The sequence below is a fragment of the Amblyraja radiata genome, chromosome 16 (genome assembly GCF_010909765.2).
Source record: "Amblyraja radiata isolate CabotCenter1 chromosome 16, sAmbRad1.1.pri, whole genome shotgun sequence".
Classification (NCBI taxonomy): domain Eukaryota; kingdom Metazoa; phylum Chordata; class Chondrichthyes; order Rajiformes; family Rajidae; genus Amblyraja; species Amblyraja radiata.
In genome coordinates, this window is record NC_045971.1 from 19,912,273 (window position 1) to 19,934,818 (window position 22,546).

Consider the following 22,546-nt stretch of genomic DNA (forward strand, 5'->3'; position numbering starts at 1 on the left):
CATGAAAATGGAGAAATAAATTGTTTATCTTCTACTTTTAAATGAAATGCAATATACAAAGAATAAACTTTAACAAGATTTTATTGGGGTTTAAAAAATAATTCTTCACCCCTTAATACAGATATTCCATATTTTGTACATTTAGCTTTAATACCATTTTTGCTTGAAGTTGAAACTTCTCTAAAAATATCTGACATTACTTCTTTAAATGAACAATGCTTTTATATACACTGCAATTTTTTTGTTGATGCAAAGCATACCCACAATGCTGCTGATTGAAGGACGCAATAAATAGGCAGAGACTGGGGTAAAACCTCAACTTTAAAACCCGAGCACTCACTGTAAGAAGGAAATGAAACAGTCAGGCTGCAAAATGGCAGAAATTCAGAAGTTACTTCAACAAGATATCCCAGCCGATAGACAAGTTCTGGTGGAAAACTACACAAAACTCCAGCAGGTAGCAGAACACTGTGAAAATAACTATGTACAGGTATGTAAATTAATTTAATGCACCATTTGTAATGATGACAGCCTTAACTACAGCTGCAGTATATTCACCACAGCATCGTTCATCAGCTCCTGCATATCAGTAGCCTCTAGTTCTACATTAACTTTGCTATTACCTTACTGTCATGCAGCTCTCTAAAAGGTATCACAAATTACTATTCTGGTTGCAGCATTTTTATACCACTATTAGTTCAACGTTTGAAAGTCTGTTTTCAAAAACTCTAAAGCTGACAAAATGAAAAAACAATATTTCGAGCATAAATTTGAAAGATGGAACCTGAATGAAAAATTGACAGTTACTTTTTTGTGATGTATTTACTGGACGCTGTCAGAAACTATTTACTCACTCGGAGAACTGGAAGTGTTTGGCAAGGTTTGCTGTGAGAATTTAAAACAGTGCTTGCAGACTTGTGTACGAATCTACCTTCTTATGCACTGCTTGCAAGGTTGGCAATTCTCAGCACACTTCTAGTTTCCGTACGACTGTGTGCTTTGCATCTCAATATCTGCAGCTAATGAATATACATGGCAAATTAATTCACTTCTCATTGGATTATAATAGTTGGCAGAAGTGCCCAGAGCATTAAAAGGTTGTGGTTTAGGATGAAGTGAATGTTTGAGTACCAAATAAAAGGTATTGCCGTAAAGTTTGCTGTAATGGTGCTGCATGTAATGGTTAGATTGCACCATTATAGAAGTCATTTCAGTCTGGTAGGGGCATTGTTTTTAAAAAATTCATATTTTAATGGCATTTTTCTCCCACAGAAGTTTTTCAAGAAACCAGTGGGGCATAAATTATTGCAATTGTGGCCAAACACAGAAGTAATTCAACTTCCTCACTTCTAACAATAATCTCAGGAAATTGAGGTTGCCAGAGAAAATTGAATTAATGTGTAATACAATTCAAAGTTTAGCTGGGGGAAAAGAAACATAGTTCTTCAAAATTCTGCAGTAATGCTTTTGAAATATTGCCTACAACATTAAAAAAAAGTGTGATATGACCAGAGATGAACCCTTGCTTGGTGCACACAAATCAGAAAGTTAGCAGAAGTTCGAAGCTCCCTTTCCCACTCATTTATCAGCATTTGATAAGTTCCCTTTTAGGATGTAATTGGTAGAAGTGCAAATGTCAACATTTTTGCTAAATGTCAATCGCAAGGTTGCTATTTCAGAGCAAATGGAATTAAATTAGAAATGTTATTCATAACATTTACATAGAACATTGCACAATACAGCACAGAAACAGGCCTTTCGGCCCACAATAAGTTCATGTCCATAGGTTCACAATTGATAGGAGCAGAATTAGGCCATTTGGCCTATCAAGTCTACTTCGCCATTCAATCATGGCTGATTTATCTCGCCCTCCTAACCCCATTCTCCTGCCTTCACCCCATAATCCCTGACACCCATATTAATCAAGAATCTATCTATTTCTGCCTTAAAAATATCCATTGACATGGGCTCCACAGCCTTCTGTGGCAATGAATCCCACAGATTCACCACCCTCTGATTAAAGAAATTCCTGGTGGTGTGGCCTTTCCTGAAGACCGGCCCGGCACTTCCAGCCGCAGGCGCAGCGCGGACTTTATCATCGGGAGCTGCGATCCGTTGCCAAGGATTGTGGAGAGCTCCGACCGCGGGGCCTGTGGACTTTAACACCGTGAAGCCAGCGGTCTCCGGTAAGAAGAGGCCAACTCGGGAGCTCCATGCTGAACAGATGGATCTAGGAATAACTGTGCACAGTTCCCTGAAGGTGGAATCTCATATAGATAGGGTGGTAAAGAAAGCTTTTGGTGTGCTGGCCTTTATAAATCAGAGCATTGAGTATAGAAGTTGGGATGTAATGTTAAAATTGTACAAGGCATTGGTGAGGCCAATTCTGGAGTATGGTGTACAATTTTGGTCGCCTAATTATAGGAAGGATGTCAACAAAATAGAGAGAGTACAGAGGAGATTTACTAGAATGTTGCCTGGGTTTCAGCAACTAAGTTACAGAGAAAGGTTGAACAAGTTAGGTCTTTATTCTTTGGAGTGCAGAAGGTTAAGGAGGGACTTGATAGAGGTCTTTAAAATGATGAGAGGGATAGACAGAGTTGACATGGATAAGCTTTTCCTGCTGAGAGTAGGGAAGACTCAAACAAGAGGACATGACTTGAGAATTAAGGGACAAAAGTTTAGGGGTAACATGAGGGGGAACTTTACTCAGAGAGTGGTAGCTGTGTGGAATGAGCTTCCAGTGAAGGTGGTGGAGGCAGGTTTGATTTTATCATTTAAAGATAAATTGGATAGCTATATGGACGGGAAAGGAATGGAGGGTTATGGTCTGAGTGCAGGTAGATGGGACTAGGGGAGAATACGTGTTCGGCACGGACTAGAAGGGCCAAGATGGCCTGTTTCCGTGCTGTAATTATTATATAGTTATATGGTTATCGAGTTTCGATCATCCAATCCGTCCCGACGCCGGAGTTTCGATCATCCCCACGAGAGGGCTCGGACATCGGACCGTCATCAGCAGCGAATGCGGAGGGTTCAGAAGCCCCGACCATGGGTGAACAAAGGAGGAAGATGATTGAACTCTATTACCTTCCATCACAGTGAGGAATGTGGATTCCACTGTGGTGGATGTTTATGTTAAATTTTATTTTATGTGGCTATGTGTATTGTTGTTTTTCTACTTAGTATGGCTGTATGGTAACTCAAATTTCACTGTACCTTAATTGGTACACGTGACAATTAAATTGAATCTTGATCTTGCTCATCTCCTACCTAAATAATGTCCTTTAATTCTGAGGCTATGACCTCTGGACCTACTCTCCCATTAGTGGAAACATCCTCTCCACATCCACTCTATCCAATGTGCCATACTTGATGCCAACATTAACATATCTCATCTGCCTGCACATGATCCATATCCCTCCACTCCACGCATATACATGTACCTATCTGAAAGCCTCTTAAATGCCATTATATCGTAATTAATTCTCCATTTACTTTAAATATGCTATAGTTTTGAAAAAAAGTATGTCATCTAACGAATAATTTATTTTTATTTTTATTGGTTCTGAGTGATTTATTATCTGCACTAACTTCATTGTTAAATACCAACAAGAAATGCTTGGGGTCATGTTCCAAGTCAATGAGCTTTCAAAAGAGCTGGGTAAAACTGGAGCTAAAGATGTTTAGAAAGGAAAAGAGAGAGCAACAAGGGTGGGCTGTGCCAGAGTATGCGGTAGGAGAAATTAAATGAAGAATGACGGTGCAAGGGAAAAAAGTTAATACCTTAAAATAATAAAAGATGGGTTCAGAGGCAATATGAATATAAGAAGCATCATTATCTGGTTACAAAATAAAGCACAAAATATGCTGGAACACCAATTATTCGAAATTATAGAGCTCAAATGTGGGTGCTTTGAAAAGTTTCTGTAATAGCTTCTTCCCAACAACCATGAAGCTTTTGGATACAAAGCCTCTTAAATGTCACCACCCTAACTTCTGCTCATCTCAACTATGATCTAAGGATAGACACAAAAAGCTGGAGTAACTCAGCGGGTCAGACAGCATCTCTGGAGAAAGGGAATAGGTGACGTTTCAGGTCGAGACCCTTCTTCAGACTGAGAGTCAGGGGAAAAGCAAATGAGAGAAATAGTGATACAGGGAGATGTCGAACAAATGAATGAAAGATATGCAAAAATGTAATGATGATAACTATGGACTGTCTTTGAATAAACTAAGAACTTTGATATTTAAGTTATTACTTTATTGAATTTTAGTTTGTTCTATGTTATCTATGTGTATTATATTTACAGGGCTGATATGCTGCTACAAGTAAGAATTTGATAGTTCCATTCTTCGTACATATGACAATTCTTGACTTGACTTTTGACTCTTGCAGCCGTCAGCGAAGGGCCTGTCCCACTTGCTGATTTTTTCGGCGACTGCCGGCATCATTGACTGCCATATCAGGTCACCGAATAATTTGCGGCGTGACGCGGTGTGATGACGTATTGATGCGCGGTGTTTTTTCAAGTGTCGCAACATTTTTTTTGTCGCTGCTGGATTTTGAAATGTTCAAAATCTTTTGGCGACACTGATATGAAGCCAGCAGCTGCCGAAAAAATCGCTAGGTGGGACAGGCCCTTTAAGTCTGTATTGAGTCGCTCTGTATCTGACGGGAACTAATGAGCTGAATAGTGATGCATTATAGTCAGTGCTAATCCTTTAATTAACAAACAGACTTTTCAATTGGGGATTGTACCATGAATGGATCAACTTTACATTGACATAATTTAAAGTTATGTGTAGATGTCGGCATGGATTATTTTATTTGTTTGCATTAATGAGCAATTGTTAACTTTGCAACAGATTAAATCTGTACCCAGGCAGCTCAAATCTTAACAAATCAAATGTTATGTTTTAACACCTTCTTTGATTTCCTGTTGTTGTAATTTTATACAAATAATATCAGAACCACTAGTGGCCATGAAAACCACAAAACTATCCATAGCTAGTCTTTTGTATTGGTATCAAGTTTTGACGTTCAATCAAAAACTCCATAATATTGAAATTTCTAAATGTAGGGCAATATTATTGGGGACTCACCCAATGTGATATGTTGTGATTCAATGGAAAATTTCCAGAAATGAGCATCAAATCCTCTGTGTATACAACACACACATACACTAGGGCAGTGTACATACCCTGTGACATGAAATTCTTGTTCTGATATCACTGCACAAACTGAACAATATGTAAGAGGCCAACAAATATCATGGGCTCAGAATAATAAAATATTAAATAATATTCATCCGCACAGATGATTGAGACCTGCTTTGATGTATTTTAAAGGGCCTAATCTTACACGTTACTGCCCAGATCCAAGGTTTTTTGATTGTTTGAAAGATGCAGCATGGAAAAAGGCCCTTCAGTCCATAGAATCCACACTGACCATCAATCACCCATTCACATTAGTTCTATCTTATGCCCTTTTCGCATCCACTCCCTGCACTCCAGGGGAAATTTATAGACCAATTAACCTACAAACCTAAGGTACACAAAATTGCTGGGGAAACTCAGCGGGTGCAGCAGCATCTATGGAGCGAAGGAAATAGGCGACGTTTCGGGCCGAAACCCTTCTTCAGACTGAAGGGTTTCGGCCCGAAACGTCGCCTATTTCCTTCGCTCCATAGATGCTGCTGCACCCGCTGAGTTTCCCCAGCCATTTTGTGTACCTTCGATATTCCAGCATCTGCAGTTCTCTTTTGAACAACCTACAAACCTATATGTCTTTAGGATGTGGGAGGAAACCGGAGCACTCGGAGGAATCCCAGGTGGTCACAGGGAGAACATACAAACTCCACACAGACAGCCCCCAAGGTCAGGATCAAACGAGGATCACTGGCACTGTGAGGCAGCATCTATACCAACTGCGCCACTGTGTCAGAGTGCCAACGTGTTCATCCTCTTTAGGTTTTCTTTGTTATTGACTGCCTACATCTCTGCTTGCCACTGTTGATCTGAGTCAAGTCAAGTCAAGTTTATTGGCATAACCACAGGTAAAGTGAGGTACATGTAGAATGAAGATCTGGCTTGCAGTAGCGCCACAGACAGTTAACACACAAAAACATACATTTTTACATAACTCACACATAAGTTCTCCAAGACAGTGAAAAGGAAAGGAAAACTAGATATTTGTGCAAAATACAATTCGGAAAGAACTCCATGGTAGTGCAAGAGATGGTATAATATGTTCGAACCTGGTGGTTATAGGTAAGTAGATGTTCCTGAGCCTGGTGGTATGGGATTTCAGGCTTCTGTACCTCCTGCTTAATGGTAGCAGTAAGAAGAAGGAATGGCCCAGATGGTGGAGATCCTTGATGATAAAGGCTGCCTTCTTCAGGTAGTACATCATGTAGATACTTTTGATGGAGGGAAGGGCTGTGCCAGTGATGGACTGGACTGGTCTGAGTCCACCACTCTCTCTGTCAAATGTCTCCCTGTGACTCCTTCCTCCAGTCATCCCTTGCAACTAGTTGCCCATCCACTATCATCTCTCTGAACCCCCATGATCATGGCAGAACAACTCCATATATTAGAGGTATGAATAGGAACTGCAGATGTTGGCTTGAACTGAAGATAGACACAAAATGCTGGAATAACTCAGTGGAATAGGCAGCATTTCCGGAGAGAAGGAATGGGTGACATTTCAAGTCGAGATCCTTCTTCAGTCTGAAGAAGGGTCTCGACCTGAAACATCACCCATTTCTTCTCTCCAGAGATGCTGCATGTCCCACTGAGTTACTCCAGCATTTTGTGTCTACCCCATATCCTAGAGGGTTGGGAGTTAAAGTTAATGAGCCTTCCTCCACTGCCTTCACAAAGGGGTTCTAATGAGTCCTGAAATTTGAAGCCAGCATCAACATTCATAATTTTTGAAAGGCACAAAGAAATTAATATCTAATCCATTATACTTTCATTAAAAAAAGGAACAAATATGACACCATCCATGGAACATGGGTAAGAATCTCTAGTTTTCTTATTCGCCTTTTCAGTTATTTATCTCAATGTTATATATATGAAACAAAAACTGCATTGTTGGAATATGAAGTGTGTTGCAAAACATCAAGTGTCGAGTCAGAGTGAGACCAAAAGAATGAGGCTCAAATGACTTTGTTTGCATGTCCCAGTTTTGCAAAATGCATCTTTCTTCTCTTTTTCCAATTTGAATCTACTTTATTGGAGTAAATGTGCGTGTTATTAATAAAAACGGCTTAGAGTGTGCTTCATCGATACATTGACATACAGCATGACTCAAACTGGAAAGATGGCTTGTGTTATCTTACAAGGGAACAACTTGCCTCAACTGCATGATTATTGACAGATAAATTATATACTTTACATGCTTTGACTGGTTGCCGCGTGGCAACTAATACGTTTCTAAATGCTTGTATTAAATTTAAAAGTGAAATTCCAAATGAAATACATTTGTGAAAATTTCAATTGTTTCAGTAGAAATGTTAATGAGTTGCAACTCGGAATGACAACCCAAGATCCCCATCTAAGCTGGTCCCATTTGCCTACAATTGTCCCATATCCCTCTAAACCTTTCCTTTCCATGTCCCTGCCAAAATGTATTTTAAATGTATTAAAGGACAGGGATATCTTGTCATAATTTACTTAACTCTATCCTTTGTTAGTTTATATAACCTGTCATTATATTGCCAACCATTGTGAATATTAATGCTGGCTTTCAGTTCCGGGTTCATCAGATACTTGAGGAGATTATGAGATACGAGCTTGCAGTATTGTGCTTAGAAATGACTGGAACCATGGTGCTAGGGGGAGCTGTGGTTGGGGAGGATAATATTGCTGAGGTTGCAGAAAGGATATAAGGTGAGGCACACCATATTGTAAGTGTACAGAAATGCTCCATTTGACCCCGGTGGCCATGGAGGGACAGTACAATTCAAATTTAAGTAGAGATAGCAGTGCTCCATTTTCCTTCCTCTAGTTCCCCCACCACCCTCTACTTTCTGGCTGAAGAAGGGTTCCAACCTGAAACGTCATCTGTTCCTTTTCTCCAGAGATGCTGCCTGACCAGCTGAGTTGCTCCCGCACTTTGTGTCTATCTTTTACATAGTTAAGAGATGAGAGCCATTTACGGAACAAAGGAAATAGGAATCAGAAAAGAACTAATGCTTTGAATCTTGGGAAAACTAGGACCAGGGGCCATAGCCTCAGAATAAAATGACATACCTTTAGAAAGGAGATGAGGAATATCTTTAGTCATGGGGTGGTCAATCTATCAAATTCATTGCCACAGACGGCTGGGGAGGCCAAGTCGTTAGGTGATTTTAAGGCGCAGATTGACAGAATCTAGATTAGTAGTGGTGTCGGGGGTTATGGGGAGAAGGCAGGAGAATGGGGTTGAGAGGGAACGATAGATCAGCTATGATTCAATGGCGGAGTAGCCTTCATGGGCTGAATGGCCTAATTCTGCTCCTATAACCTTTGAAAGCGATTGAAGCCAGGAAGCAGTTTATATTGTAAATATTGTAGAGAGGACATCAAGGATTAAGAGGAGGAGTTGAACTGGTCAATAAAAGGTGATAGGTGATGGAATTTTAGAATGTGCAGCAACCAAAATTGGGGAATTACCAACTCAAAAGAAGGTAATATACTATAAAAACAGGAAGTTGACTTTGTTACCTATCTGATCCTGGACTGCCTTGTTGTGATTGTAGAACGACTAAAGGGATGGTTATACTTCCCTTCTGAGGTAATTTAGTTTAGTTTAGTTTAGTTTAGCGATACAGTGTGGAAACAGGCCCTTTGGCTCACCAAGTCTGCACCAACCAGCAACCACCTGCACACTAGTTCTATGTTATCCCAGTTTCACATCCTACACACTAGGGGCAACTTACAAAAGCCAATTAACGTACATGGAACCTTCATGGGAAACTCTAAAATGGATTTACTATTGGAAAATAGGGAGATGGAAATCGATAGTATCACATTGTTACCTGTCATGTTATACACCCCTCAGATCCTGGGGAATGTCAAAGGGCAGAGCTTTGTCAACATAGTCTCCTACTCCTACTTGTGCTTTGAACTCCATGTGCATATCATGGGAAATAAGTGGAATTAAAAGCAAGTTATGAATAGAACGCATTTATGTTGAGCAGAATGGAGCTGTAACTGCCTTTTCTAATGCAGTAGAAGTAAAGTCCCAGGCTATCTGCACAAATGAGCTAACTAAGAGGAAATGTTGTTGTATTTTCTGTATAATCTACTCGACTCGCTCTATTCCAAACCACGGATGTATTATTTAATAATAAGATCTGATGATTATTATTTCATGCTAAAACTCCCACAAATAAATGATTTTCCATGATTTCTGTACATTTATTAAATAACATTTATTTGAACATTTCTCTGCCTGAAGAAGGGTCCCAACCCAAAACATTGCTTATCCATTCCTCCACATTCCCTGCCTGATCTGCCGAGTTCCTCCAACACTTTTGCGTTTTGCTCAAGATTCCAGCATCTGCAGTTCCTTGCATCAACATTTCTCAGCATTTGGAGTGAACACTGCATTCATAAACAGCATATCTGGAGAAAGGGAATAGGTGTCGAGACCCTTCTTTCAGACCCGAAATGCAACCTCTTCCTTTTCTCCAGAGATGCTCTCTGACCCACTGAGTTACTCCAGCTTTTTGTGTGTATCATTGTTTTAAACCAGCATCTGCAGTTTCTTCTTTTTTATGAACAGCATTCATAAAATCCATCTTAAATGAAAGTTGGTGTCCTAAACAAATATGTTTCTATTGCAGGCTCAAGACAAGACAAAGGCTCTTCAAGAAACCAAAGCCTACACCACCCAATCTCTCGCAGGTGTAGTTTATCAGATCAATACGCTGGCTGAGAAAGTGCTTAGACTACTTGACCTACAGGCTTCTGAAATCTCCAAAATGGAATCTTCCATTAACTGCATATCCCAGGTGAAAATTAATCTTTATTCATTTGCCTTTCCTCTTTCACTTTCTCTTTTCCAACACTCAGTTAAGAACTGTACCATTTAATCAATATTGCCTCTTCATAGTCTTCTTTTTAGCTTTAGTTTAATTTACTTTGGTTTAGTTTAGTTTAGTTTAGTTTTGTTTGGGTTATTGCATGTACTGAGGTACAGTGAAAAGCTTTTTTGTTACGTGCTATCTAGTCTGCAGAAAGACTATACATATATTTGAATTCAATTTCATCTGCCTAATGGCCACCGATTCCACATGATTATCAACGATGATGTGTACATTTCCCATTTTATCAGGTGGGCCTTGAGGACTATAGCAATAATAATTCTTATTGTGCACTTGGATCTCATTCAAAATCTGTAAAACAAAAACTTGTTATCTTTCTCTCTCGGAAATTATTCCAATGTTAAATGTTCATTGGGCCTAGAGTCACAGAGTCACACAGCATGAAAAGAGGCCACAAAACATTTGAGACTCAAGGAACTGCAGGTGCTTGTATCTTGAGCAAAATAAAACATGCTGGAGGAATTCAGCTGCTCAGGCAGCATCAGTGGAGGTAATGTGTTTAAGAAGGCACTGCAGATGCTGGAAAATCGAAGGTAGACAAAAGCGCTGGAGAAACTCAGTGGATGCAGCAGCATCTATGTAGCGAAGAAAATAGGCAACTTTTCGGGTTGAAACCCTTCTTCAGACTGATGTAGGGTGGGGGGGGGGGGGCGGGGGGCGGGGGGGGGAGAAGAAAGGAGAAAGGAAGAGGAGGAGCCCGAGGGCTGAGGGAGAGCTGAGAAGGGGAGGAGACAGCAAGGGCTACAGGAAATTGGAGAAGTCAATGTTTATGCCGCTAGGGTGCAAACTGTGCCCACTCTGGCCATGGAGGAGGCCGAGGACAGAAATGTCGGATTCGAAATGGGAGGGGAAGTTACTTCAACAGAGTGGGCACCACCGGAAATTGGAGGAGTAGCACCTCATAAACAAGTCTTGCATCTTGGGCAGTTTGCACCCTAGCGGCATAAACATTGACCTCCAATTTCCAGTAGCCCTTGCTGTCTCCTCCCCTTCTCAGCTCTCCCTCAGCCCTTGGGCTCCTCCTCTTCCTTTCTCTTTTCTTCTCCCCCCACCCCCGACCCTACATCAGTCTGAAGAAGGGTTTTGGCCCGAAACGTTGCCTATTTCCTTCGCTCTATAGATGCTGCTGCACCCGCTGAGTTTCTCCAGCACTTTTGTTTACCTTCAGTGGAGGTAATGGACAGGTGACATATTGGGTTATGACCCTTTATATGACTCTGAATCTGTCCATTTCCCTCCACGGATACTGCCTGGACTGTTGTGTTTTGCTCAAGATTCCAGCATCTGCTGTTCCTTGTGCCTCCATATTTAGCATAAGGCTTGTTTTTTCATTATTCCTCAAACAGTTAAGAGCACTCTGCTCTAAATGAACACAAGATGCAAGACTTGTTTATGGACATCACAAAGAGAAGTGGTGTTTATGAAGTCTGTGGCACTGAGTAACAGCTTGTGCAAAAGACCCTTAATGTTCCCTCCAACACACACATGGCTTATTTAGGACAAAGGATTTAAATCTTTTTCCCAGTTCAATGTCTTTAGTGGAAAGGAAAAACTGTTATTTGTGACTGTTCAGACTGCTATGAATGCAGAGTGAAAATCCACTTATGCCCAGTTTTTGAAATGCAAAACATCCCAATTTCTATTGTTTATCACTGGTTGTTTATTCCACTGACTCACAATTCACGAGGGAGATAAACTGGTGAATAGGGAATTCTAGATGCAACAGTTAATCTCCATCTGAAATCTTTTTGAGTGTGTCAATGAATAAGTCCTTGTGAAGATCTTTCCCTGGTGTGCTACTGAGGCAGTGTGAATGTGAGTGGCACAGTGTTGGAAGCAGTGGAGCTGTCGCCTCACAGCCAAGTGACCCATGTTCAACTGTGATCTCGGGTGCTGTCGGTGTGGAGTTTTCACGTACTCCCTATAACCTTGTGGGTTTCTTCCCACATTTACAAATGTGTAGGTTGGTAGCTTATTCAACTGCTATAAACTACTCCTAGTATGTAGTGGGGAGAGGGGGGATTACGATTGGTGGGACAGTGAGAAGCGTGATGTGAGAAGGATTTGGGTAAAAAAAAATCAAAGGAAGATACAGTAGTTGGTCTGGACTCCGTGGGACACTTTGGCACCCTCCAATGTATTTTATATAATGTAAAACACTCAGATCACACAGCAAGACTATCAACAAATGAAAAGGAATTAGCTATTGGGAGAAGAAGTTTTAGTATTTATTTCCTCTTTATGAACTACAGGTGCACAACCTTTTATCCGAAGATCCAAATAACGAAAACCTCCGAATAGCGGCCATTTTTTCGGTCCTTGAAGAAAGGTCCTTGAAAACGTTCACCGAGGGCAGCCCGCAGAGGTGACAGCGGAACCTCCGGTCGGTCCTCGAAGAAAGGGGAACTAAATCCCCATTCATAAAAGAGAAGATGAGGGTATATTGCGCGGGAGGGTTAATAATTGACAATATGCTGCTGCCTGCCCGCTGAATTAAAAAGTTCCCACGGTAGACTCACGATATACAGTGTTTCGTGAGTCTTGCGTGGGAACTTTTTAACTCAGCGGGGCAGGCAGCAGCAGATTGTCGCTCGCTTCAGTATCACCCCACCTACACCCTTCTGCTTCCCGGCCATGTGTGTGACCCCTTCCCTCCCCTCTCCAGCTCCCCGCCCATTGCACCGGCGCGGGGGCTTTGCACTGTCTTCACGTCGGCGATTGCAGCAGGACCGTGTCAGGACCAATTGGACACCGACCACCGCAAGCACGGAGATCCCAGAGACCCACAGCCAACAGCAGCCCAGCCCAGCCCCACTCCAACTACAGAGGAACCTGGGTTGCGGATGACGGGGCGCAGCTCGGGGCGTCGTAGGGGCCCATCGGGGAGCGGCCACTCAAAGCCACGCCGGGAGATGTAGGGCCCTGCCCCGGTCTTGATGTTGGAGCCCCCGGCGGGCGCTAGCAAGTCCGCGGCAATTTACAGCCGCGCCGGGCGTTGTAAGGCCCCCCTCCAGGTCACTCTCAACCTCTATAATGTTTGCTCTCAACCCCGTAATTCGGGCGGGAGAAGTCGCCGCTGCCGGTGCCCCGCAAAGCAGTCTCCCACCGGAGACCCGCGAGCTCCCGGTGTCACCATCCACCGGAGTCGGGTCGCAGCAGCTCGCCCCCGCAGCTCTCCACGCTCCGAAGCTGGCTAGCTCCACGGAGGTAGGTCCGTAGGTCCACAGCTCCCACCGCCGCCCACCGACCCCCAGGCCCACTGCAAGCACGGAGATCCCAGAGACCCACAGCCAGCAGCAACTCCAGCCCAGCCCCGCTCCAACTCCAGAGGAACACGTAGGGGCAGAAGCTGATGGTGTGCAAGGTACGTCTTGTTCTTGGGGTGGCGGATGAGGGGGCGCAGCTCGGGCTGTGGGCGAACTGCCACTTGTCGCTGTAGCGGCCAAAGATCATAGAGGAGCTCCTCTATGATCTTTGGTAGCGGCCCATCGGGGAGCGGATTCCTCTGGAGTTGGAGGGGGAGGGGGGTATTGTGTAATCGCCCCCTGCTATCCCAGGGACAGGGAGACACAGCGGCTTTTTAGACTGGTGGGCAATCACTTCCAAAGTTCTGCCCACACAGTCAGTACACCTCTCCTACACTGTATTTCATACAAACATTTATTCTGCAAGAAAAAACGACATTGAAGACTCAAACTCGCGATCGAGTAGCTGCCAGGATCAAGGCGCAAACTCGCGACCTTGCGGATATGAGCCGAGCACTCTACCACTGAGCCAGCCATTAAAATCTACGCTAAAAGATTTCCATTCCGAAGACCGACAAATTCTGAATTACGAAAAGTGTCTGGTCCCAAGGCTTTCGGATAAAAGGTTGTGCACCTGTATATCCATTAGGCTATTAAACACTACAATCTCCAAATAAGCTATGAACTACATAGACTTGGGGGCAATGGTTTTGTCTTTTTGCACTATTATTGTTTGTTTGTACAGGTGCACAACCTTTTATCCGAAAGCCTTGGGACCAGACACTTTTCGTAATTCGGAATTTTTCGGCTTTCGGAATGGAAGGTTTTTAGCGTAGGTTTTAACGGCTGGCTCAGTGGTAGAGTGCTCGGCTCATATCCGCAAGGTCGCGAGTTTGTGCCTCGATCCCGGCAGTTACTCGATCGCGAGTTTGAGTCTTCAATGTCGTTTTTTCTTGCAGAATAGGAGAGAATAGGGAGGGTTAGGCTGGGATCATTCTCTGCGAGATGATCTTAGTGCGGGAGACAAGTGTAGGAGAGGTGTACTGACTGTGTGGGCAGAACTTTGGAAGTGATTGCCCACCATTCTCAAAAGCCGTTGTGTCTCCATGTCCCTCCAACTCCAGAGGAATCCGCTCCCCGATGGGCCGCTACGGCGACAAGTGGCAGTTCGCCCACAGCCCGAGCTGCGCCACCCCAAGAACAAGACGTACCTTGCACACCATCAGCTTCTGCTCCTACGGGGAGCGTGTTCCTCTGGAGTTGGAGCGGGGCTGGGCTGGAGTTGCTGATCTGGGATCTCCGTGCTTGCAGTGGGCCTGGGGGTCGGTGTCCCGATGAGGGGGCGCAGCTCGGGCTGTGGGCGAACTGCCACTTGTCGCCGTATCGGTCCATCGGGGAGCGGCTTCTGGTTGTCCTGACGTCTCTCAGCTCCTGTCCAGGGGGGTGGCCGGAGACGTCAGGACCAACAGGAACCCGCTCCCCGATGGGCCGCTACAGCGACAAATGGCAGTTCGCCCACAGCCCGAGCTGCACCCCCTCATCCGCAACCCGGGTTGGTCCTGACGTCTCCGGTGACTGGCACTGACCTGCTGGCATCGCCGACGTGAAGACAGTGCAAAGCCCCCGCGCCGGTGCAATGGGCGGGGAGCTGGAGAGGGGAGGGAAGGGGTCACACACATGGCCGGGAAGCAGAGGGGTGTAGGTGGGGTGAAACTGAAGGGAGCGACAATCTGCTGCTGCCTGCCCGCTGAGTTAAAAAGTTCCCACGCAAGACTCACGATACACTGTGTCTACCGTGGGAACTTTTTAACTCAGCGGGCAGGCAGCAGCAGATTGTCAATTATTAACCCTCCCGCGCAATATACCCTCACCTTCTCTTTTATGAATGGGGATTTAGTTCCCCTTTCTTCGAGGACCGACCGGAGGTTCCGCTGTCACCTCTGCGGGCCGCCCTCGGTGAACGTCTTCAAGGACCTTTCTTCAAGGACCGAAAAAATGTCCGCTATTCGGAGCTTTTCGTTATTTGGAATTACGGATAAAAGGTTGTGCACCTGTACTATGTACAGAGTATTAGGTTTGCATATTCTGTTGTGCTGCTGCAAGTAAGAATTTCATTGTCCTGTTTGGGACATCTGACAATAAAACATTCTTGACTCTTGACTTGACTGGATTGCACACAACCAAAAGCTTTTCACGGTACCTTGGTACATGTGATAAAAATAAACAATACCAGCACAACAATGCAATATTCTGAGCACCGAGCCTTGTCGAGCCTACTCCATTCATGAGAAAGAGCGAACTCAAAGCATAGAAAGTGATACATATTCTGTTGTGCTGCTGCGAGTAAGAATTTTATTGTTAAATCTGGGACATATGACAAAAATCCCTCTTGATTAGCAACTCGTGATAGGAATTTGTGCAGTTGTATGTGCGTGCATGTGTAGATGTTGAAAGGTTTCAGTTCTTGGCTTTATTTCCTTTTTCTCAAAGCCCAAAAAGTCGATGGAAGCCAAAAGGCAGAGAAATATATTCATGACTTATTCGCAAGGCAGCAACTCTACCGTTGCGATACCATGCCGCCCACGGTGATGTTTCAACTTTTACATTGGTGCACCACAACAAGAAAGTTGCTCATGTACTGACCTCCTGTCCTGCTGCTGGATAGAAACATAGAAACAAAGAAAATAGGTGAAGGAGGGCGCCATTCGGCCCTTCGAGCCAGCACCACCATTCAATGTGATCATGGCTGATCATCCACAATCAGTACCCCGTTCCTGCCTTTTCCCCATATCCCTTGATTCCACTAAGATTCCATTAGCCCTAAGAGCTCTATCTAACTATCTTTTGAATACATCCAGTGAATCGGCCTCCACTGCCTTTTGAGGCAGAGAATTCCACAAATTCACAACTCTCTGGATGAAAAAGCTTTTCCTCATCTTTTAAATAGCCTACCCCTTATTCTTAACTTATGGCCCCAGGTTCTGGACTTCCCCAACATCTGGAACATGTTTCCTGCATCTAGCTTGTCCAATCCCTTAATAATTTGATATGTTTCTATAACATGTATAGGAAGGAACTGCAGATCTTGGTTTACACCGAAGATAGACACAAATTGGTGGAGAAACTCATCGGGACAGGCAGCATCTTTGGATAGAAGGAATGAGTGATGTTTCGGGTCGAGACCCTTCTTCAGATGACTGGATTTTGCTGTAGTTCTGCAACACACTGGGTCTAGAACATAGTTCTAGTAAAACACTGGAACAAGCCTTTCTACACTCTCAGTTAAATGGGCTTTTGGATTTTTTTTCGACTGTAGAAACTTTACAAAACGACCTTCCAGGCAATGGTAGTTTAGAGGTTTTAAAAATGAACCAATGAACCAGATTAATATTATTGTCAGCATTACTATTTGACCTGTATCAAAGGTTCAAAGGTTCAAAGGTTTCTTTATTAGTCACATACACCTAGGTGTAGTGAAATTCTTGTTGCCAATGCAGCACATAAAAAAAATACAAACATGACAATAATAAAGAACTTTAACATAAAAAACATCCCCCCACAATGGTTTCCATTATGAGGGAAGGCACTAAGTCCAGTCCCATCCCCATGTCCACCCATAGTCGGGCCTATTGAGGCCTCCGCAGTCGCCGCTACGGAGTCCCGATGTTCCAGGCCGTTCTCGCTCCGACGTCGGGAGAATCCTCTCAGCGGCATGGGACACCTGGAACGGCCGCCTCCTTACTCGAGACCGCAGCTTCCGAAGCCAACAAGGCCGCGCCGGATGGAGCACCACTACTGGCGATCTCGTCGCGAGATCCCAGACTCCCGGTGAAATGTTCAGCGCCGTCGCCCGCGGCTGGCCGCTCCGCAGACCCGCAGCTCCGCGATGTTTTACTCGGCGGTCTTCAGCTCACCGGAGCTCCAGCGCGGCGACCCGGGCAAGGCATTGCCCGCTCCACTCTGCGATAGCGCTCCAGCGCTGTGCCGCCGCCGAAGCCGAGGCTCTGGGCAGTCCCCTCAGGAAACGCTGCTCCAGGCCCGCTGGTAGGCCGCGAGGACGGGTCGAAAGTGCAGCCCGGAGAAAAACTGCATCTCCGACCTGCATCCCCCCCCCCCCCCCCCCCCCCCCCACATAAAAAGGCTAGAACTCCTAAAAATAAAACACTCAACTAACTAAAAATAAGAAAAAAGATGAAAACCAGACAGCTGCAGGCTGGGCAGTCATACCACACAGGACGGCGCCCCCTAGTCTCTACCAAAGATAGAAGAAAATGGTCCGTGCTTTAAATGTACAACTAGGTTATTTTATTGAACAAAAGAAGACCTGTCAATGGGGTTGAGAATTTTGTTGTAGTTTCTTTCCAGACAGCAACCTGGCCCTTTTTACACTGAAGCAAAATATCAGAAACATGGAGAGTTGGAATTTTTAGAGGTGTGTTTCGTAAAGTGTTAGAATTCTCCATGAACATTTTGCACCTAAGCACTGGGCCAGTAGGCATGCAAAGTGATGTCAGCGACTCAGCAGCAGTTACACAGAGACATGTGTGCCTGCAAACCTTGCACACTGCAATGTCCTAACTGGAAGGTTAGGCTCAGTGCTTTTTTTGTACACTAAAAGGTGCTGGCACGCATATTTATCCAATGCTATCGGTTGCTGTGTGTCTCTCTAGTTTTTAACCTTAGAGGTACCGCTGTGTACCTTCACAAAAAAGGCACCGCTTGATCTAACTGAAATGGTCCAACATCTTGGGGCCAATCTTGGACAATCCAAGCAGTTTGTTGTCCTCCAGGTAGGTAAGTACCTTGAGTTTTGATTGTCAATGGACCCTGATCCCCATCTCGCTGCTGATGTCCTCAGACCCCTATGTCCTTTACTCCTGTGAATTCCTCACTTTACCCCCTCTCTGTATCATCTCCCTCCACCACATTCCGCTCTCCATTTGCCTCTGGTTCTCCTCCTGATTATCATCTTGTGACCTCCGCGATTCACAAACACATAAGATCAGGGAGAAGGAGCCCTTGTGCACATTACTAGTGCAAGAGAAACCTTTTGCACAATAAATTCTCTCCTCTGAGGCTGAGGGTCTTTTACAATTCACCATATGGCTCTTATGCAATGCTGCGTTAATGAGTGTTTTTAAGCACATGGCAAATACTTTAATATAAGGCAAGTCCTTGAACACATTGTGTGTCTTAATATAAAAACTCATTTATTTTACCATCCAGAGGTTCAGGCAGTTATTCACTGTTGACAGAACACTCAAGTTGTTGGCAGCGGCTGGGAAATATGTACAAGACTTGCTGAGCTTGCACAAGTTCACACTCAGCAAATTGCAAATCTACTGCAATCTCAACTCCACTGTTGATGGACAATCGCAACGGACCTATCATCCTTCAAGACGGTGAATGCACGCAACGTGTCCAGCCCAGACTGCGTACTTGGCCGAGTATTAAAGAACTGCGGGGACCACTGGCTGGCGTGTTCAAGGACATCTTCAATCACTTCTGTGGTCTGTGGTTCCCACCTGCTTCAATAGGGCATCTATTGTACCAGTGCTTAAAAACAGTGTGGCAACCTCCTTCAATAACTACCATCCAGTACTGTAGCACTTCCAGTATCAGTAGAATCCATTGAATGAAATGGTTTCAGAGGTTGATTGTGGTGCAATAGACAATAGACAATAGGTGCAGGAGTAGGCCATTCGGCCCTTCGAGCCAGCACCGCCATTCAATTGATCATGGCTGATCATCCACAATCAATACCCCGTTCCTGCCTTTTCCCCATATCCCCTGACTCCGCTATCATTAAGAGCCCTATCAAGCTCCCTCTTCAAAGTATCCAGAGAACTGGCCTCCACCGCCCTCTGAGGAAGAAAATTCCACACTCACAACTCTCTGTGTGAAAAAGTGTTTCTCCTGCCTTCTCCCCATAACCTTTGACACCTGTGATAATCAAGAATCTATCTTTCTCTGCCTTAAAAATATCCACTGACTTTGCCTCCGCAGCCTTCTGTGGCAAAGAATTCTATAGATTCACCACCCTCTGACTAAAGAAATTCCTCCTCATCTCCTTCCTAAAAGAACGTCCGTTAGTTCTGAGTGTCCATTCCCTGCACATCCGTGCACCAATCTAAAAGCCTCTTAAATGCCACATATTTGAAAATCAGATTTCACAGGATGTTTTAAAGATAATAATTTGTTACTTTGTTGAGTAATTATGAAGCAATCTTTTTAATTAACCTTCTAAACCTTTCTCTTTCCAATTTACCTAGAGGGTGGAAATGCACAAGGAAAAAGTGGCCCGTCGGGAGATTGGAGCATTTACTGTCATTAAGACCACACCAAAGATTACCAAAATTATACCTCCTACAAATCCAATCCTACGTGTAAAGTACACCAGGAAACCTATCATTTACACGGTTCTTGATGATGTTGGTCATGGGGTAAAGGTGAGGAAATCGATTTATTCTCATGTATAAATAAACCTATGCTTGAATATATGCGCTTTTGCTGTGCATAAACAGTAACAGCGAAATTTTGATATTATCATAACTCCCGAAGCAAAATGTAGACAATTAGGTAGCAAAGAATTTATTGCTGAAAACCTATTCCTGGTAATTGTTCCATGAAGATGTTTATTAACTAATAACTTGAATTAAACGTGGTAAATGGAAGAGCAAAGAGAGAATTGATTGCTTCAAAACAGAATTATCAGGAAATTATTGTGCAATTATGGAGAAAATTAAATACCCTTAAAATGAAATGCTCATTTTCGGACGTGATAAAGCATTTTTGGTGCTTCGTTATATTATAATATCAAAACATAGTATTATTTATGGCAACTCAAAGTCAACACAATCCCTTTCAGCCTCGCAGTTTAAATAGCTTTGATTTTCTGAATAAACAGACATGTTTATTGTTGAGTAGTCTGTTTGTTGTAAGCCCTGTAATAAACCAACCACATCCCGCCTCCAAGACTGGAGCAGAAAGTTGGCATAAAAGTTGGCATGTTATGTTAACAAACACAGGAATATTGTGTGCAGTTCCTGTTGCCCCACTACAGACAAGATGTGATGGACCTGGAGAGAGTGCAGAAGGGATTCATCAGGATGTTGCCTGGATTGGAGGACTTTACTTGTGGAGAGATTGGATAGACTCTGGAACAAATGAGGCTGCTGGAAGACTTAATAGAAGTATAACAAATAATAAGAGGCATGGGTGGAGTGGTTAGTCAAAATCTTTTTCCTGTGGTAGAGGTATCAAAAAAAGGTATCAATTTAAGGTGAGGGAGGAGATTTTAAGGGGATTTGACGAGAAAGTATTATTTTTGCAAAGACAGTGATTTGTCAGAGGCAGGTACAGTACAATAACTCTGTTTAAGAGGCATTTGAATAGGCAATGCATAGAAAGATATAGTCTGAATGCAAACAAATGTGATTAATGTAGAAGGGCAATAAGATTGGCATGGATACGGTGGCCCAAAGCACTGTTTCCATGCTGTACAACTCTATTACTCTGAGAATTGAAAAGTTAGAAGACAACTATGTTTTAAGTCACAGAAATGTGGAGGTGCAGAGGGAAGTTGCAAGGTAAACTCACTTTAAGAACTGACGTTTAAAGCATTAGACCAATTGAGGTGGATGAAGTGGATTAGACCAATTGAGGTGGATGAAGAGGTGAGAGTGGAAATAACATGAGAATTAAAGTGAGGGTGTGTTTACGGTCACCCTGTGGCTGACTGGGGGTTTTCTGCAAAGTAAATTCACAATTTACTTTCCATAGTAATGTCCCAATTTGCTTCTGCTTTCACCAAAGCAGACAAGACCACATCTTGAGCATTCAATGCAATATATTAAATTTGAGGTCTTGTAAGTGAATTGCTCCTTCTCCTGGAAAGATGGTTTGGGATAGACACAAAATGCTGGAGAAAATCAGCAGGTTAGGCAGCATGTCTGGAGAAAAGTAAGTAACGTTTTGGGTCGAAACCCTTCTTCAGACGGTTATCAGAAGAAGGATCCTGACCTGAAACGTCACCCATTCCTTCTCTCCAGAGATGCTGCCTGACCCGCTGAGTTACTCCAGCTTTTTGTGTCTATCTTTGGTGTAAACCAGCATCTGCAGTTCCTTCCAACATAAATTGGGTTGTGACCCTGGAGAATGGGAATGGATGGAAGTGCAGAAGCATAATTGTCATTTATTTTCAAAAAAGCATTTGAAGGGGTTTCCTTTGCTGCAAATCCTTCTCCTGTGTAATATATTTTATTTTCATTTTGGCTATTTAGGAAAGCAGCAACAATTCAAGACTGGGAACTCTAACACGGAGGAATAGACAAGGAAGTATACCAACGTGTCCGACTGTACCCTCTCAAGGAACTATAGGGTAAGTCGTTGGTGAGACCACACTTGGAGTACTGTGTGCATTAGCATTCCTATAGATGGGAGACCAGAACTACTCACAGTTGGAATGAGTGCAGAAGAGATTCACCAGGATGGTACGTGGGCCAACGTGGTTGAGTTATAGGTAGAGGTGGAATACGCCTGGACTCTTTTCTTTGGAGTGTAGGAAGCTGAGGGGTGACCTTATTGAGGTGTACAAGATCCTGAGGGGCATGGATAAAGTGAATGCTCACTGCCTTTTTCCCAGGGTAGAGTATTCTAAAACTAGAGGGCTTAGGCTCATGGTGAGAGGGAAGAGATTTAATAGACAACCTTTTCCCTTAGTCCATATCTGGAATGAGCTGCCAGAGAAAGATATAGAAGCAGATACAATTGCAACTTTCAAATGACATTTGAGCAGACATATGAATAGGAAGAGTTTATAGGGCCAAATGCAGGCAGATGGGACTAGTCAGTATACCAACTTGGTTAGCATAAATAAATTGGACTGAAGGGCCTGTTTCAGTCTATGACTATAATTCTAAGTGTGAGTCTTAAACCAGGATGCTTGTTGGCATTTGGGAGCATTAACTGTGGGTAGGAAGAGACCTATTTATTACATGATTTGCTTTGTTTCAGTGATCCTCATTAGTTCGAGACAATTAGCTCATACAATGGATACAATTGACTGCAGCGTTGAATGTAGTGGGAGCAGAAGATAGAGGGGGCTTCTTCTTCTATGTAGTTTTTTTGGGTGGTTGGCAAACAACTTTTTAGTGCATTACCGCCACCAACTGGTATGGAGTGTGGATCAAATAACATTATAAC

General features: G+C 43.5%; 1 protein-coding gene across 1 annotated transcript in view; it reads left to right on the top strand.

The window, feature by feature from the left end:
• The first annotated feature begins 317 nt into the window (after positions 1-317).
• Positions 318-22,546, top strand: part of LOC116981737 (abl interactor 1-like) — a 41,998-nt gene continuing 19,769 nt past the window's right edge. Inside the window, exons 1-4 of the mRNA XM_033034790.1 lie at positions 318-490; positions 9,837-10,004; positions 19,615-19,791; positions 21,625-21,722. Coding sequence (XP_032890681.1) covers positions 353-490; positions 9,837-10,004; positions 19,615-19,791; positions 21,625-21,722 — 581 coding nt within the window. The 5' untranslated portion in view covers positions 318-352. The remainder of the gene's footprint in view (positions 491-9,836; positions 10,005-19,614; positions 19,792-21,624; positions 21,723-22,546) is intronic.